This window comes from Bubalus bubalis, chromosome 1 (genome assembly GCF_019923935.1).
Source record: "Bubalus bubalis isolate 160015118507 breed Murrah chromosome 1, NDDB_SH_1, whole genome shotgun sequence".
NCBI classification, from domain to species: Eukaryota; Metazoa; Chordata; class Mammalia; order Artiodactyla; family Bovidae; genus Bubalus; species Bubalus bubalis.
In genome coordinates, this window is record NC_059157.1 from 64653049 (window position 1) to 64671592 (window position 18544).

General features: G+C 42.8%; 1 protein-coding gene across 5 annotated transcripts in view; it reads right to left on the bottom strand.

Moving 5' to 3' along the window:
* CXADR (CXADR Ig-like cell adhesion molecule) overlaps positions 1 to 18544 on the bottom strand; it is a 64791-nt gene that overhangs the window by 23211 nt on the left and 23036 nt on the right. For all 5 annotated transcript variants that reach the window (XM_044939928.2, XM_025282177.3, XM_025282170.3 and 2 more), the window contains exons 2-6: positions 17339 to 17505; positions 10970 to 11174; positions 2820 to 2975; positions 1780 to 1902; positions 839 to 977 (exon numbers count right to left, since the gene is read on the bottom strand). In XM_044939928.2, coding sequence (XP_044795863.2) covers positions 839 to 977; positions 1780 to 1902; positions 2820 to 2975; positions 10970 to 11174; positions 17339 to 17505 — 790 coding nt within the window. The remainder of the gene's footprint in view (positions 1 to 838; positions 978 to 1779; positions 1903 to 2819; positions 2976 to 10969; positions 11175 to 17338; positions 17506 to 18544) is intronic.

Below are 18544 nucleotides of genomic sequence, written 5' to 3' on the forward strand. Positions count from 1 at the left end.
TTTTACAAAAATGCATGACTCTATAATGTTGTCTCACAAAGAACAAACCTCAAATATTTTCATATTCTAGTATCACTGATATAAATAATCTGGTTATAGTCGTGTAATACTCCATAGTCAATAAACTGACAGATATTTCAACCAAAAAAAAAAAGATAAAATATTGTTTTTATTATGAAAGCTACTCATCTAAGACTTTAGCTGAAAACTTAGCAGATTTAAGTTTGCAAAAACTGAGAAGCAGGCATAAGAATTTTCATAATAAGCACTGACACAGAATATATATCTGAGTCACTTCTGGTACACTTCAAAAAGAAAAGTGCCAGACCCCACCCCAGACTCAGCAAATGTCAATTTTCTGGGTGTTACTTTGGTCATATGTTGTTATTTTTACACGATCTATAATTCAGTGTTATAATTCACTTCTAGTTAAGATCTACTGGTTTAGAATATTTTTAAAAAATTAAATCACATTACCAACAGATCTATTAACTAGCTACGTCACTAGATACAATCAGACGTTTAAAAAACAAACTAACCAACCTTAACATCTTCATTTCTTGAAAACTTCATGCCTGTACTTTAATGGGAGAAGGCAAACAGCCTTGAGATAACCATTCAGCAGTGGTTCTTAAAGTAGGGCCCCAAGTAGGGGAGAGGTTAGTTGGCTCCACACACTTGAAATAAGTATTAAAATGCTTTCAAATCTGTTAAGGGGAAAAGCTACAGCTTTCATCCAGTTCTCATGTGGCCAAATGCTTCAGATGGTTAAGAGAACTAATGCTTTAATGATGTAATAAATTCAGTATATCAGTCAACTCCTGTGTCACTTAATTACCTGATATCATGGTGAACTTCCTTTTCGTATTTTTCTTCTCTGCGCTTTTTATGACAGCAAAAGACAATAAGAGCAATAAGCGCGAGCGCAAGCAAAGTTCCTATAACAGCTCCTGCAATTGTCCCGGCTCTGTTTGAAGCTAGAATAAAATGTTAATGAGAAAATAAATAATAGTAAAAACAACACAAAACAAAAATACTTTTTACCTAGTCATATTTAAGGTAATGATACACAATAACAGATTGATTTCATTGTATATATTAACTTTAAGAGACAAATTAGCTAGCTTTTTCTGGTTGGGGGAAAATCTACTAAATGAACTTTCTTCTGAACTGTATAATCTATTTCAAGGATAAAAACAATAAAATCACTCTGAAAGATTTTACTATTCACAGCTAGGTTGGCATAAGAATGTTCTAAATAATTTGTCCTTAGTTGCATGCATGCTAAATCACTTCAGTTGTGTCCACCTCTTTGCGACCCCATGGACTATGGACCGCCAGGCTCCTCTGTCCATGGGATTTTCCAGGCAAGAATACTAGAGCGGGTTGCCATGCCCTCCTCCAGGGGATCTTCCCAACCCAAGGACTGAACTGCATCTCTTATATCTCCTGCATCGGCAGGCGGATTTTTTTACCACTAGAGCCACCAGGACGCCTTACTTACATTGGCTAAATATGGTACAAGAATTAACTTGAAAAAAAGAAAAGAATTAACTTGACAACTCTTGCCTCCATAATGGTGCTACAATAATGAAGGTTTTATTAATAAAATGTAGTACTTCTTTCCCTTCCATGTCTTAAAAAAGCGAGTAACCAAGCCAGAGTGCTTTGCTCAAAGGCAGCATGCCACTGCCCATCACACACACTTGCTGATGGAACCAAAGGTGACTGCATAAACATCACGAAACCACCTTATCAGAGCACAGGGAAGATACTTACGAGGAACGACATCCAGGCGCAGCAGGCACTGATCAGAGCCCACTCTGTTTCTGACCGTACAGCTGTATGTCCCGGAGTATTCGGCACTGGCATTTTTCACAGATATAACAGGTGATGTCATTTCTATGGGAAGAAAGAGGGGGTGAGGGAGCAAAACCCATTTTTATAATAACAGACTGCTGAGTTTCTAGTAAGGCAAACCCTACTTGGTTGACAATCCAAGTAAAAGTGAGACAAACTCAAGTGAGCCGCAGAACAAACGCAGCAAGACACGTGCATGTCTCCTGAATGCAAACCATTGCGCCTCCGGTTCATTCATGTCAGAGCCAAAGTAATCATGAACCCTTTGGTCAGGCACAAAGTCTTTGCTGAAACAGAGCCACACTGATTATAAAAAAAAAATACTCTGTGGCATGAAAGCTCTTAGATGCAGCAACAAGATCTGCAAAATGTATCTCATCCCACCAGACAGAAGAAACAGAAAAGTAGATGGGGTCCCCCTTTCAGCCTCTTAGTCTGAAAAAAGACAAGAGGTGGAGAGAGATCCTACTGGAGGACAGGGCGTGGAGGGGGATTAATCAGTTTGAATAGATTAATTGTAACACATAGATGAGTGATCAGATTTAACCAATTCGAATCATTGTGGTTAGTGTCACACAGCTATTTTGTTTTTACAGACATGCCATGTGTAAATAACCATATCTTCAACCTGAATCCAGCCAAAACACTCAAGATCCATCTCTCCTTGCAGCTTGGCCACTAATTTATGGTAAGAAAGTTTCCATCAATATTACTGGTAATTAAAAATACACACCAAAGAAATCAATTATAATATCCTAAACAGTTATAAAATGTCTCTTCATTTATACTGCATGACACCAAGTTGTCATTATAGAACATGAATACCCTTAGAATCCCGATTTCTCTGTCTAGGAAAGGGTAGGCTTTGGAGATTAAAACATCTATACATACATGCACAAATCCTACCAGGCTTAAGTTCAAATCGATGGCACAGAATCAAGCTGTATAATCAGCAGTACCTGGTAACCAAGAGGTGGGCAGTTTCTGTGAGTCGGATAACTTCTGCCATTCATATCGTAGTGGGAGTGAACCTTCTTTTGGTTCACATTTGAGTTTAAAGTCATTTCCAATTTCTTCTGATCCATCAACATAACATCGTATACCTGAAGGCTTAACTAAGAAAAGACATCAAGTTATAAGTTTATACAGGAAAACGGAACGTGTGTTTCTAATGTTGATTTAAACAAACATAGCATGTCGCAAACCGCTAAATCAAGAGCAGCGGTCCTGGGTTCAGAGCAGACAAGACTGAAAGACTAAAACAGGTGGCCAATGCCAGTTTCCTTAGCTGCGTCCAGCTCAGAACAGGCGAGAATGAGCTCAGGCAAGCAGCCATTGCGTAAGAGGCCAGGCAGCAGCTCAGACGCGGGTCTGGGCCCCTCCTACAGGGCACATCTGAAAGAAGCAAGAATGATGCGGGCTGGGCTGCTTCAGACCCAAGGACGCTTCCCCTCCAGTCCTAAACCTATTCTTCTACTTGGAGCTTGACACGTAGCGTAGTTTTCCGGGAGTATGTGGTCCCCTTGGAGTGTGTGTGCACTGTCACATCTGTTGGCCCACAGTCAGGGGATTTATGATAAGGTATGCTGATAAAAGGGACAACTCACATAAGAGCAGCAAGGGCCAATTACATTCCATGGTTATAGCAATCCAACCCCCCCAGAGAGCAGTGTTATAAAAAGGCAGTTCTGAGGTTATACTCCAGGTCTCTCTGGGGTACTGTTTAGAGCAGCTGCTAATAGCTCCATTACATGCAACCCACCTCAATCCTAGTTAACACCTTGGTAGGTCATACCCTCTTGCTGAACTGCATAATCGCTATAGGTTGGTTCTGCTTCTCTGTGAGTCACATAAATGGAATACACAGTATGTACTTTTGCTTCTTTTATTCATCATAAGGCTTCTGTTATTGTTTTTCAGTTGCTTAGTTGTGTCCAACTCTTTGTGACCCCATGGACTGCAGCACGCCAGGCTCCTCTGTTGTTCACTATCTCTGGAGTTTGCTCAACTTCATGTCCATTGAGTTGGTGATGCCATCTAACCATCTCAGACTATGTCGCCCCCTTCTCCTCCTGCCCTCAATCTTTCCTAGCATCAGTCTTTTCTATTGAGTCAGCTCTTTGCATCAAGGTGGCAAAAGTATTAGAGCTTCAGCCTCAGTCCTTCCAATGGAGTCAGAGTTGACCTCCTTTAGGACTGACCGGTTTGATCCTCTTCTAGTCCAAGGGACTCTCAAAGAGTCTTCTCCAACACCACAATTTGAAAGCATCAATTCTTTGGTGCTCAGCTTTCTTTATGGTCCAACTCTCACATCCATACATAACTACTGGAAAAACCATAGCTTTGACCAGATGGACCTTTGTTGGCAAAGTAATGACTCTACTTTTTAATATGCTGTCTAGGTTGGTCATAAATTTCCTTCAAAGGAGCAAGTATCTTAATTTCCTGGCTGCAGTCACTGTCTGCAATGATTTTAGAGACCTAGAAAATAAAGTCTGCCACTGTTTCCATTTTTTTCCTTTCTATTTGAAATGAAGTGATGGGAACGGATGCCATGACCTTAGTTTTTTGGCATGCTGACTTTAAAACTAGCTTTTTCACTCTCCTCTTTCATCCTTATCAAGGGGCTCTTTAATTCCTCTTCACTTTGAGATTGATCCAATTGATCCATGTTGTTGTATATGTATCAGTTATCTGTTCTTTCCTATTGTTGAGTTGGATCCCATTGACTGTAACATAAATTTGCTTTTTCATTCAGATATTGATGAATGCTGTTTCTGTCTGGGGGTTACTACCAAAGCCCAGTTAGACCAGGAGCAGGTGTGAAGTCAGCAGGAATCAGATGGACTGGCGAGGAGGCACTGTGAGAAGCGGTGGCATGTCACTGGACAAGGCAGCGAGAAAGTCTGAAGGTTCGGAGAAGAGTCTTCAAGAGCAGAGACCAGTTCTGAATCTGCTGCCGTTTCTGCAGCAGGATTAGGAGAAGCGGGGATTAAACTGGAGTCGAGGACAATCCAGCAACCTGAGCCCCCCAGGACAGGAGGTGCAGTGCCAGTGTCCCTGGGGGCGACAGTGAGGAGACAGCCATGGGCCAGAGTTTACCAATGCTCCACACCCTTGGGAGAGCAACCTTCCCATAGACCCTCGACCTGACTGTCTGCAGCCATCCTCCCAGTCTGACAGATAGCAGGACTGCTTTTTCTTTGTTGAGTCTTTCAAGTCCTGGTTGGGCTTTTATTTTTTCACTACTAAGAATAAATGTGAATGGGTTTTATAGTTTTGCACTGTTATAAACAACAATGCTGCTTGTAAGTGCTGGTACATGTTTTCCTTTTTCACATCAGGTTAGTGAATGTTTAACTCTATAAGAAAATATCAAACTGTTTTCCAAATCTGGCTGACAGGGTCTGTCATACCCAGTGGGGTCTCTTTAAATAAGGGTGTTGATCATGGTCTCATTTCACACATTTCTTGATAATTCTAAAATTCAATTGGATTTCTCCCCTTTGTCTGTTATTCTGTTTCAACTTACTCTTTTTAATAAGGATCAACAGATGCATTTAACTGTGTTGTTGATTTTCCTAAGTAAATCTGTTTCTTTTTCACATCTATCAGTCGCCTTGGACACTACATCATTTGGACTTTTGAATCAGCTTTGCACAATTATTTCATCCTCTGAGTCTTCAACAAAATGAGTCTTGTTCTCCATTTTTTCAAACTACCAATAAATCCTTTATTACACAGATGAGCAGTAAGTGAGATACTGAAGCAATGCTTCAGACATCAAGCATCTATTGGTAATACAGCATTCTAACCCTAAACTTTTTTCTACTGAAAATGTCCCCCTCCCAAATATATCCAATAAAGGGCAGTTATTTATAGTGGCTGCTCAGGAAGTCAGGGTTCCACTGAGTGTGAGATTTCAAGATACTCCATCCACAACAGAGCAAGATTTTACCAACACTAGTTCTGAGTGTCACCTAGGAGTGCAGGTGTGCTAAGTTGCTTCAGTCGTGTCCAACTCTGTGCAACCCCATGGACTGTAGCCCACCAGGCTCCTCTGTTCATGAGATTCTCCAGGCAGGAATACTGGAATGAGTTGCCATATCCTCCTCCAGGGGATCTTCCCAACCCAAGGACTGAACTCGAGTCTCTGATGTCTCCTGTGTTGGCAGGCAGGCTTTTTACCACTAGTGACACCTGGGAAACCCTGCCTAGGGGTGACTACCTGCTTTCCAAAGGGAGGAGAAAGTGCAAGCCTTTTACATGGCAACCCCAACCACTAACCATATTATAATTTTACCCATCCCGATACAGGGAAGATTAACTCTTTATTCATGCCACCTTGCTGGACTGAAAGATAAAACCAGAAAGGGAACAAAGATCCAGTTTTATCATCTAACATTTCTTTGGTCTGGGGCTCCAGGATACTCAGCCATTGTCCTCAGAACATCTGTCACCATGTTTAGTGACAAAACCAACAAATAATCCTTCTCAGTTAAAGATCTATGACTTCCAACCTGCACTCGGTTGGCACCCCACCCATTTAGGGATGCTGTGTCATCATCCCTGCAAGCTAGGGGCCCACCACCTCAGACGACACAAAATACTCCAAATCTCTATTTGGGACAGAATATACTTTTATCATCATGTGATCCACCCAGGAATACTATTTTTGCTTGGTTCAAAATACCCTGACTTCTGGTGAAATCCATGCATAGATGCTAAAAATCAATAGGCAGAAAGTTTGAGGAGAAAGGATATTTTCAAAGTCTCAAAGTGGCTTTCCGACTGGGATTTTTTTTAAGTTTTCAAATTTTTGTTTTATATTCAAAGAGCTGGTATTGGGGATTTGGGGGGGGGGGGTATTTTTCAATCTCAGAGGGAAAATTAGTAATTTTATAATGGAGAAATCTATCAGATAAAATTTAAACCAAGTGATCATGGTTAACAATAAGACAGAACAACATGTGCCCCTTGACATTAACTTGAGGAGACTAAAGGGGACATCAATTCAGCATGGACCTTCGACTTGACCCGGGAACAAACAGGCATTATTAATGGGAAGCTGTAAAATTCAAATTAGGCCCATAGTTAATAGTATAGCTTCAATACTAATTTCTTGGTTTTAGTTCAGTTCAGTTCAGTCACTCAGTCATGTCCAAGTCTTTGCGACCCCATGAATCACAGCACGCCAGGCCTCCCTGTCCATCACCAACTCCCGGAGTTCACCCAGACTCACGTCCATCGAGTCAGTGATGCCATCCAGCCATCTCATCCTCTGTCGTCCCCTTCTCCTCCTGCCCCCAATCCCTCCCAGCATCAGACTCTTTTCCAATGAGTCAACTCTTCGCATGAGGTGGCCAAAGTACTGGAATTTCAGCTTTAGCATCATTCCCTCCAAAGAAATCCCAGGGCTGATCTCCTTTAGAATGGACTGGTTGGATCTTTGGTTTTAGTAGTTGTATTATGATTTTGCAAAATGTTATCATTAGGAAAAATTAGGTAATGCGTACACTCTCATCAACTTTCTGCTAGTTTTGCAACTTGTCTGTAAAACTAAAATTATTTCAGAATAAAAAGTGAAAAAAAAAAACAAATCCCAGTGTTGACTGAATCCCTGCACATGCCCTTCTCGTGGTGCGGGTGCAGTCTGAGTACACCATATACAAAACAGCCAAGTCTATTTACACCAAAAGGTCCCAGTTACAGGTTTTTCTGGAGTTCCCAGGGAAGGTGCCGGCAGTGAGCAGCCCCCGTACTAACCCTTGTCATCATCACCCCGTCCAGCTTCTTTACTGAGTTGCATCCACACGTACAGTTGGCGCATCTGAAAGAGCAGGGCGGGCCCTAGCAACAGAGCATGGGATATCAACACGCCACCCCTCACAGCCAGGCAGCTAACAGTCATCCCCGTTTATGTCTGTACAGCAACCAGGGCTCTGAACAAGCTTTCTTTTTTTTTTTAATTGTTTTTTGGCTGTGCCATGTGGATCTTAGTTCCCCAACCAGAGATCGAAGCTGTGACCCTTGCATTGGGAACTCAGAGTCTTAATCACTGGGCCACCAGGGAAGTCCCCAAACAAGTTTTCATTACTATGGGGACACCATGGTGGCATCTACAGATTTCAGACGAGCAAATCGAAGTATCAGGCCGAGCCTCTGACAGTGAGGCAATCAAAAGCTCCACTGGACAGTCTGGTCTCTATAAGGCATTTTGTTTAATCTTTCCTCCAGACTGCCTAAGCAGTATTTTCAGGAAAAAAGCAAACAAGTTTCTATCCAGCTCTCACTTGCAAGAGAAACTTCTAGTGTTTTCTGCCACAGTGGTCCTGACTCATCTGAAAACATGGAGGAGAGATGAAGAAATTCTCCTCTGGCTCTGAGACAGTCTCACCAGGTCAGAGGTCATCCCTGCTTCCCCCTTCGGCCACCACTGTCCCCTCTCTCCCCTCACCCCTCATTCAGTCTCTCCCTCCCCCCTTGGTTTGACACCAGGGCTTGCTTGGCCATGGTGATCCCAGACAGAGCTAACAAAAGGAGTTACAGTGTCAGTGTTTCCACCCATCCACGCTGAGGACGAAGAGGTCAGAGGTGTGAGGTTTAATGTAAAAGGCCATCCCTCCTGCCCGACAGTCACGGCTGCTGCCTCAGGTGTGCCTGGCCAGAGTCTACGACAGCCCCTATGAGATCTTTCTCTCTCACACACATACACACACGCAGATACACAGAGTATCTGTCCACACCTCTTTTGGGAACATGTGCCAATCACATCCTTCCCAGTGTACCTGCCCGCATCAAACAGGGACTCCACAGTAAATAATTCTGACAAATATGTATCATCTGCTTGGTATATCAGAAACCAGTTAAAATTCCATATATATCCTAACTCAACACTTCCTGGAAAGCAGTGACTGTAGCCCGCCAGGCTCCTCTGTCCATGGAATTCTCCAGGCACGAATACTGGAGTGGGAGGCCATTCCCTCCTCCAGGGGATCTTCCCGACCCAGGGATCCAACCCATGTCTCCTGTACTGCAGGCAGATTCTTTACCCTCTGAAATCACCAGGGAAGCCCCAAAGAAGATACACTCAGAATTATAATTTCAGGTATGCCACGTTCTGGGATAAGAGCTCAGACAAGTTATTAAACTTTTACCAGCTTTCACATTTATAAAAAAGAAAGGCAACTCCACGTTTGCTGAATGTAGACACAAAAGGCTAGAATTTCCAATGTTACCATATTGCCTTTCCCGGTTCCTCTTCAGGTTCACTTGCTTTCATATTCTGAATGAGTTCCACTCAGCATGGAGTGCCTCTTACCAGGACGCCCTCGACGATGTTGCCAGAAGACTGCCTTATCAACCACGACAACCTTGGGAGTTGTCGCTGGGATGCACAAAAATTAGTCTCTACTGGCTATTTTTTGGGGCTCCAAAATCACTGCAAATGGTGATTGCAGCCATGAAATTAAAAGACACTTAGTCCTTAGAAGGAAAGTTATGACCAACTTAGATAGCATATTAAAACACAGAGACATTACTTTGCCAACAAAGGTCCGTCTAGTCAAGGCTATGGTTTTTCCAGTAGTCTTGTATGGATGTGAGAGTTGGACTATGAAGAAAGCTGAGCGCCGAAGAACTGATACTTCTGAACTGTGGTGTTGGGGAAGACCCTTGAGAGTCCCTTGGACTGCAAGGAGATCCAACCAGTCCATCCTAAAGGAGATCAGTCCTAGGTGTTCATTAGAAGGACTGATGCTGAAGCTGAAACTCCAGTACTTTGGCCACCTGATACGAAGAGCTGACTGATTTGAAAAGACCCTGATGCTGCAAAAGATTGAGGGCAGGAGGAGAAGGGGACGTCAGAGGATGAGATGGTTGGATGGCATCACCGACTCAATGGACATGAGTTTGGGTGGACTCTGGGAGTTGGTGATGGACAGGGAGGCCTGGCGTGCTGTGGTTCATGGCATCACAGAGTGGGACACGACTGAGTGGACTGAACTGAACTGACCTGCTCTAAGTAAGTCTGGAATCCGACACACTTAACCCCTGCTCAGTTCTCTAAATTAAAAGGAACAAAAGGCAGAAGTTGATGTGAGGGAGACTTGTGCAGATGAGTTATTTCCAGGGATACGGAAAGGAATTTCAGCAGTCAGCATTTCCTATGTAAAGTGGGTCCCCAAGTATCCCCCAAACCTGACACCTTAGGTCACACGGGAATTTACTGTCATATAATAGTGCCAGACTGTTGAGATTCTCTACATGGCAGCGCACTGTACTTTTGGGCAAAGCTACCACAGCAAGATTTGAGAAGTATATTTCTGAGCAGTACCTTTCAGAGTTTCTCAGTTTGCAGGGCTTAAGGGTGCTTGTGCATGACCACAAAATCTAGAGAAGGATAACAAACTTTTCAGTGTATGATGTTCACAAAGCAGCTTATACTTCTTCTTCTTCTTAACTGTCCTGGAGAGCTACATCCTAGTGGCCATCTGTCTAACCTCCTTACTTTTAAGGATGAAAAACTCAGGATGCTCAGGGAGGTTAAAGGACTGTCCGAGATCTAATGGCCTTACCCCAGTTCAATATTCCAGCTACAATATTCCATCTCCTCTACTCTAAATACTCCAATTATTCATCATAGAAATCTCATTTATTTCCTTGGGATATGCGGTTTGATAAAGCTTAAAGCACACGTCACAATTTTGAGCTGAATGAGACTGCACAGAGATTTAATGATTATCATTTTTATGCTTTGAAAATGTAGGCTGAGGCCCAGGCAATGAAGAGGTTCTATTTAATTCCCAGGGCAAACCTGAGAACAAGGCAAAAAGTCTGGATCCCCTACCCCTGCCTTACAGTTCATCTCCCATATCACAGAACTCCTTCATTTACTTTCAAAGGCTTTCACGAACTTCACGAAGAAGCTGTTCACTTATTTTTTCTATATAAGAAAAAAAATTGCCAGCTTTATGCTATTTGAGGACAGTATGTCAAATATTTAAACTCACTACCCTAGAATTCTAAGTTCTGTCTCACGTAAATGCTGCTACTATAGTACTGTGATCCCTTACGCTGTTAATAAGGAACACTGATACAAATAACTTACCAAGAACTGTCAGCTGAATCTTCTTATTTCCAACACCAGGAGCCTTTTTCACTTTGCACTGATATGTGCCAATATCTGACAACTGTAAATTTGTCACATTTATTGAAGCATCACCAGATTTGAGATCATTACTTGTAAAATGTACTCGTCCTTTCAGGTCTTGATAGTAGTCATCATATATTTTGTCTCCGGAATATAAAATAATCTGAAAGAAAGTCAAAATAAGACAATGAGAAAAGAAGCAAGCAAGTGAACTCCCTGTCTTGTTAAAGGAGTTCTAGATACACCACAGTACTGTAAGGATCCAAAAAAAAAGAACACAATATCCTGAGGAATCTACAATTATTCAAACCACAGGTTAAGAAAAAGGAAGGAGGATGTGAGGGCGATCTGTTTGTGACATCTGTCAGCCCACTGATCGGCAGGGCTGATTCAGCTGATCTGGCTGGCTAGATTAGCCCCTCCCTCCCTCACCACTCCAGGAGCGCCCCTCCTGAAGCTGCACATTCGGTGGGAGATGAAGACCATCCCCGATAGAGGAGGATCGGTCTTCAGTCAAGGGTATAAAGAGTACTTGTGCTCCCCTACTAGAATCTCCAAATGAGCTCTCAAGAAAACGGAAAGAGGCCAATATGATCCTTAAGTATGGTCCCTCGTGGTCATTACAGATGAGGAAACCAAGACCCAACATGATTAAATAATACAGCCCTCTAGGCGAGCCATTTGGTGAGACCCACAAGTGCGTGGATTTGTGAATTCTTATACACTGTTTTTCAGCTGCCTCAGAGAAAGAAGTATGCCAATCAACGGTATAAAATAGGTTATCAACCACCATCACTACTCCCCAAAGAGGGCTTATGATAATTTACCTATGGAACTTAACAACAATAACAACAACAAAGACATTGTTTTATCTTACTATACTAAGCTGGGGGCACTTGAAGGTTCCAGGCTATAACATATAAAATCAGAAACCTGTTAAGATGTGTCTGCCCAGCCTGGTTAACAGGACCTCCAATTAATCTTCAGTGACTAAAGGCAAAGACCCTTCCTAACCTCACTGAGTTCTCTGAACCACTGCTGTAGGCTTCGATTCATTTTTAACTATCACTAAAATTAATTTTTTATTGACTGTGCCAAAGCCTTTGACTGTGTAGATCACAATAAACTGTGGAAAATTCTGAAAGAGATGGGAATACCAGACCACCTGACCTGCCTCTTGAGAAACCTATATGCAGGTCAGGAAGCAACAGTTAGAGCTGGACATGGAACAACAGACTGGTTCCAAATAGGAAAATGAGGACGTCAAGGCTGTATATCGTCACCCTGCTTATTTAACTTCTATGCAGAGTACATCATGAGAAACGCTGGGCTGGAAGAAGCACAAGCTGGAATCAAGATTGCCAGGACAAACATCAATAACCTCAGATATGCAGATGATACCACCCTTATGGCAGAAAGTGAAGAGGAACTAAAAGCCTCTTGATGAAAGTGAAAGAGGAGAGTGAAAAAGTTGGCTTAAAGCTCAACATTCAGAAAACAAAGATCATGGCATCTGGTCCCATTACTTCATGGGAAATAGATGGGGAAACAGTGGAAACAGTGTCAGACTTTATTTTGGGGGGCTCCAAAATCACTGCAGATGGTGACTGCAGCCATGAAATTAAAAGACACTTACTCCTTGGAAGAAAAGTTATGACCAACCTAGATAGCATATTCAAAAGCAGAGACATTACTTTGCCAACAAAAGTCCGTCTAGTCAAGGCTATGGTTTTTCCAGTGGTCATGTATGGATGTGAGAATTGGACTGTGAAGAAGCTGAGTGCCGAAGAATTGATGCTTTTGAACTGTGGTGTTGGAGAAGACTCTTGAGAGTCCCTTGGACTGCAAGGAGATCCAACCAGTCCATCCTAAAGGAGATCAGTCCTGGGTGTTCATTGGAAGGACTGATGCTGAAGCTGAAACTCCAGTACTTTGGCCACTTCATGCAACGAGTTGACTCACTGGAAAGACTCTGATGCTGGGAGGGATTGGGGACAGGAGGAGAAGGGGATGACAGAGGATGAGATGGCTGGATGGCATCACCGACTCAATGGACATGAGTTTGAGTGAATTCTGAGAGTTGGTGATGGACAGGGAGGCCTGGTGTGCTGCGATTCACGGGGTCACAAAGAGTCGGACATGACTGAGCAACTGAACTGAAAATTAATTTAAGTACTTCATAGGTTTTATTCACTCATGAAGTCCTTCATTCTGGCCATCTGAGACCCAAGGGCCAAAGAGCAATAGTACCAAACTTAAATAATAATCAGAAAACTATAGCATACATCCTGCAGACCATTTAGCTCGTATGTTCAGTAAGATAAGAATTGGCATTATGTGTAGGAATTTCTCCAGAGCACAGACTTGGGTTTTCTTTCATGACCTCCTCTGCCATGTTGACCCCGCTCCTAATTCACTGAAGATCTTTTGGATACATATTAAGAGTCAGCACTGAGGAAGCACCCAATATCAGCTTGCTAAGTAAATAAAAGCGGTTGAAGGGTCCACAGCTGACTTGCTCCGTAAACACAAGCCATCACTTTATTTGCTCCATCTCTGCCCACATCCAACTGTCAACAGCAGTACTGAGAACTCCTTAAGTGTATCTTCCTCTGTATTAACCAATAGACTCTCCTGTTATGAAAAGCCAGGAAGTGCAACCCATGATACTTTGGACCCCTCATTTTCACACACACACACGCCTTTCTAGGAGGCCCTAGTCATCAGTCCTTAAGTTGTGTCCGACTCTTTGCGAACCCATGAACCACAGCCTGCCAGCATCCTCTGTCCGTGGGATTTCTCAGTCAAGAATACTGGAGCGGATTGCCATTTCCTTCCCCAGGGGATCTTCCTGATCCAGGGATCGAACTGGAGTGTCCTGCATTGGCAGGCGGATTCTTTACCACTGAGCCACCTGGAAGCCCAGCCTTTCAAAGAGGGCCTGACAAATGTGTCTTCACGGTCAGTCATTTTTGTAAACTAACTTGGTCATGTTCTCATGAAAAAAATTTTACGAACAGTAGCTAAGAAATGGGGAAGTAACATGTACCAGGCAATTTTGATTCTTCTTTACAGCCCAATGGGGATGGAGGCACGATCCACATTTAACCTTTTAACCCTGCGGAAGGCAGTGGCTGTCACAGACCAACTCTCTCAATCATACGGCTGCGATGCAAACCAGATCCATCCAGTCTGGCATTGCAGGCTGCATGCATGAACATTTCTGTATGACTTGTAGACTCAGAAAACACTAAAGCATACAGTATTTTCAGAAAATTCTTATCACAACCCTGAAAAGCAGGTGTACCTGTTCTTAGTTTACATATGAGGAAACAGAGGCTTATGAAATATGGGAGGCAGTACATGATACTGCAAGAGATAATCCAGACAGGGTCAGAGCGGGGGGTGGGAGGAGTAGTCAGGGGAGATCTGGGCTCGAAACCCCCGCTGTGTCTGTTGCCAGCTACGTGACCCTGGGCATGCTCCTTCAAATTCCTGGGCCTCCTTTTCCTCCTCCTAGAATGTATAACGATCTTCATTCTGGGGTGTTGTTTTAAAACTTAAGTAGGTATATATAATTAAAGTATATAAAACCCTGTCCAGGGTTTATAAAGCATATAAAGCCCAGCACATGGTAAGTGCATGAGTACATCATAATTGCTGATTAAAGAGATCACATAGGCAATGAGGAGGGAAATTTCTCCAACCCAGGCCCCCATCACACTGCCTGCTAGCTTAAAAATATTACAAGAAGGATTTAGCGAGCGTTATAATACAGCTGTAATTCTGTGCGCACATCCTCCTATGCATCAGTCTCTCCCTAACCCTTCTTTCTTTGGCCTTATTTACTGTGCTTTAGGTTACAGGCTAGGTGTCTTAACCAGAAATGGACACTTCAGCCCAGCACCCACTATCACATCTGTCTCTCAGGTCCTGTGGACAGTGAGGCTGGGCCTCCCACTCAGGACAGAAGTCCTTGGATGCTCCTTCCCTGAATGGAAACACGAGGCTGCAGGACACATTGGCCTTTTTGGTCTCAAGAGGCGCCGTGTCACAGGGCTTCACCCCAGAGCCTTAAGCCAGGATCTGTGCTCTCCATTCTCGCATCTTAACCATGCAACCAGAGTCCTGGATTCTAAAGGAGGTGGGCACTTCACTGGCAAAGGAATGAGGGGCGTGCAGGTGCTCAGGCAGAAGCCTGAGTTCAGGGTGTGGGCACTGTCATGGAAAGAGGGGAGGAATGAAGAGCAAGATGAGAGGGGGACAGGGTATCTGGGCTGAGTAGACAAGAGGAGTCGGGCTCAACTTCTTTTCCTTCAGGGAGAGAAGGAAGTTCTCATACCAGAATCAGGGTAGAGATATATCCTTGGAGGGAGTGGCCCCAGCCATTTACAACTCAGGAAAGCACCTTAATTTTTTCCTTCACAAAAACATCATGGGCACACTACTTGTATTTGCCAAAAACAGTTAATTACCTAACTGCACTGATTCAGCCACTGACTGCCTGGATAACCCCCTTTTTAAATATGGACAACAAGTAAAAATTTCTCTTCCAAATATATATATATATATAGTACATTACTCCAAATATTTGAACTTCTTTTTCTCTCCCTGGTTTAATAGTATTTGTTAACGTCGACGTATTTTTAAGTATGTCAGACAAAGCTAATATAAAGCATTCTAAATGAAGTGAAATATTATGGTACCATTAAAAGGCACAGTGTATACATGTATTTGCAGATGGGGCTGAAATCGCACCCCACAGGGTTAATGGAAACTGGTGACTAACAGAAGTCTTGAGCTTGTCTTACAGAATAGCATACAAGAGAACAGCTTATAAAAACCCCTTCACTTGTATCCTGCCTTCGCTGACCAAGCGTGCCTTAATTATTTTTTTAATTCCTTGATCACCTTTATAAAAATGCCTCTGATTATGGGTCACAGAGTAATGGGGTTTTCTACATTAGGTCCCTGTTAAGGTGTAACTAGAAAAAATTCTGTAACAATACAGTCATCCCTCGGTAACCATGGGGTTGAGGGGTGGTTCTAGGACCTCCTCCCTTTTCCCCTTCCCTTCCTCAGATGCCAAAATCCATAGATACTCAGCTCCCTCAAATAAGATGGCATACATATGTTGTTGTTTAGTCACTAAAGTCGTATTCAACCCTTCTGTGACCCAGCAGGCTCCTCTGTCCACGGGATTTCCCGGCAAGAATACTGGAGCAGGTGTTGCTATTTCTCCAGGGGATCTTCCTGAACCAGGAATCGAACCTGTGTCTCCTGCATTATTAGCAAGTGGATTCTTTACCACTGAGCCACCAGGGAAGTCTGACATACTTATGAGATGGTAAAGCATATGCATCCTCTCATATCTTTATCTAGATGACCTATGATGGCATCCCCGACATGTCACGCACATCCCTGCGGACTAACATGCCTGCTCCGTACACGTCTCCCATGCCCCTGGGCCACACACTTCCAAGGCCAGATTTTCAGAACATTCTCAAGCTCCTCTTCTTCCTTGCAGCCTTCTCTAAGTCTGGTGACCTTTCCTTCCTCTGAAATCTGAGGTCACTTATCCATTATCCCATATACTTTATCCAGATTACCTTTATCTAGAATATTTAATACAATGTAAGTGCTATGTTAATTGTTGCTGGCATGTGGCAAGTTCAAGTTTTGCTGTCTGGAATTTTTTTTTTCCTGAATGTTTTCAATTATGATTGGTTTAATCCACCAATGCAGAACTCACAGATCTGGAGGGCCAACTGCTATTTTGTTTTTTAAGGCATTCACACACAGGATGTTTAACTTGCAAAAATATGGGAAATAGACTAATAATACGTACCTTCACTCCTCTGTTAGACTTGACCCTTATACTGGTGATGGAATCCTTGTGTGAAACTTGGAAATTTAATTCTCTCTAACCTTTCACAACTTTCAGTTTACCCCGGCACCCCCTGACATGTCACGCACTTCCCTGCAGACTAACATGCTTGCTCCCTACATGCCTCCCAGGCCCCTGGGCCACACACACTTCCAAGGCCAGATTTTCAGAACATGCTCAAGCTCCCCTTATTCCTTGCAGCCCTCTGTAAGAAGTCTGGTGACCTCTCCTTCCTCTGAAATCTGAGGTCACTTATCCATTTCACTCCATTACATCAGGGTGCTTACTTTCCAAGCATCCACCTTTCTCCCCTACACTGCAAGCCAAGGAAGTCTCAGGCTTTCTCCACAGCTCCCCGTGTCCCCCCACCTGTGGTATCAACACAGTGACAGATACCAAACACAGGTTCCCCCGACATCTGCCGAGCGAGCAGCACTTACCACTTGATCCACCTTCTGATTATCGGCTGGTGACAGCAGCCACTCGATGTCCAGAGGCCCCTGGTCTTCAGGCCCGAGGGTAAATTTGCATGGCAAATAAGCAGTTTCCCCTTTGGCCTTTTCAATCATCTGTTCAGGAGTAGTGATACTCAAACCTCTGATGAAATCTAGAAAATGAAACACAAATGGACTGAGCATCTGCTCCCAGGCTGGCAGCACCCTCAGGACACCTCAACTGTTCAGAGGGACCACAGGGGGTGGGGGAAACAGGACTTTACTGGGGACCAGAGTAATGAAACTCCAACTCAGTGGCCCCAGTTTGTGTGTGTGTGCCTCTGTAGAAATAGAAATACTAATACACATCCTATTCAATACAATTTCGTTTCAGAGCACTGGAAACTTCCCAATATTATTTGGAATAACAGCATTCTCACATGAGTTGGAAGAACCTAACAGGATTTTTATTATCCAGGGAGGTGTTTAAAACTGAACCTGGCTAGAGTCTCTGAAAGGTCCGTCACATCAGTCTAATTCAAGGCCACATTAATTCATGCTTGCCATGGTGTCAGAAACACACTTGGAATTCCCATCACTGGGCACATGCTGATGAATTCTGACACATTTTGTGTCCAAGGTTCTGGACACAAAATAAAAATTTTTATTAAATTTGATTTTGTGACTTTTACTGAATGCTTAAAAATATTTCTAAGCAATAAATTTTGATGACAATTCAAAAGGAGAAGAAACATTGTCAATTTATATAGTTTTAAACATACCAAAATGTTGACCTCAATATTATCTATAAGACCCTTCTTACTTTATCTCTTCCTATTTCCCTTCTGAAAAAGTCAAAGTTATTATATAATTTTAAGAAGACATCTTAAAATTCTATAACTTATTTTCAAATTTGTATTCTATGAAACGTCCACTTAGATTACTAAGAGAATTAATGCTGAATAGCAATATTTAAAAACTCTCTAAAAGCAAAAATAGATGTCCAGAGCTCCAAACAAAAATTCCAACATAGTTTCTTCTGACTGATTTTGTGAGATGGTTTAAACTCAGTACAATCCCATAAGAATTGAAAAAAGTCTCCTCCTTATGGTTAACGACTTACTGTAACAAAACTAGTATCCATTACATGCATAAAAGATGGAACAAACTATGAATATAATGATGCTCTTTCTTACCTATAAGGGAAAAAAA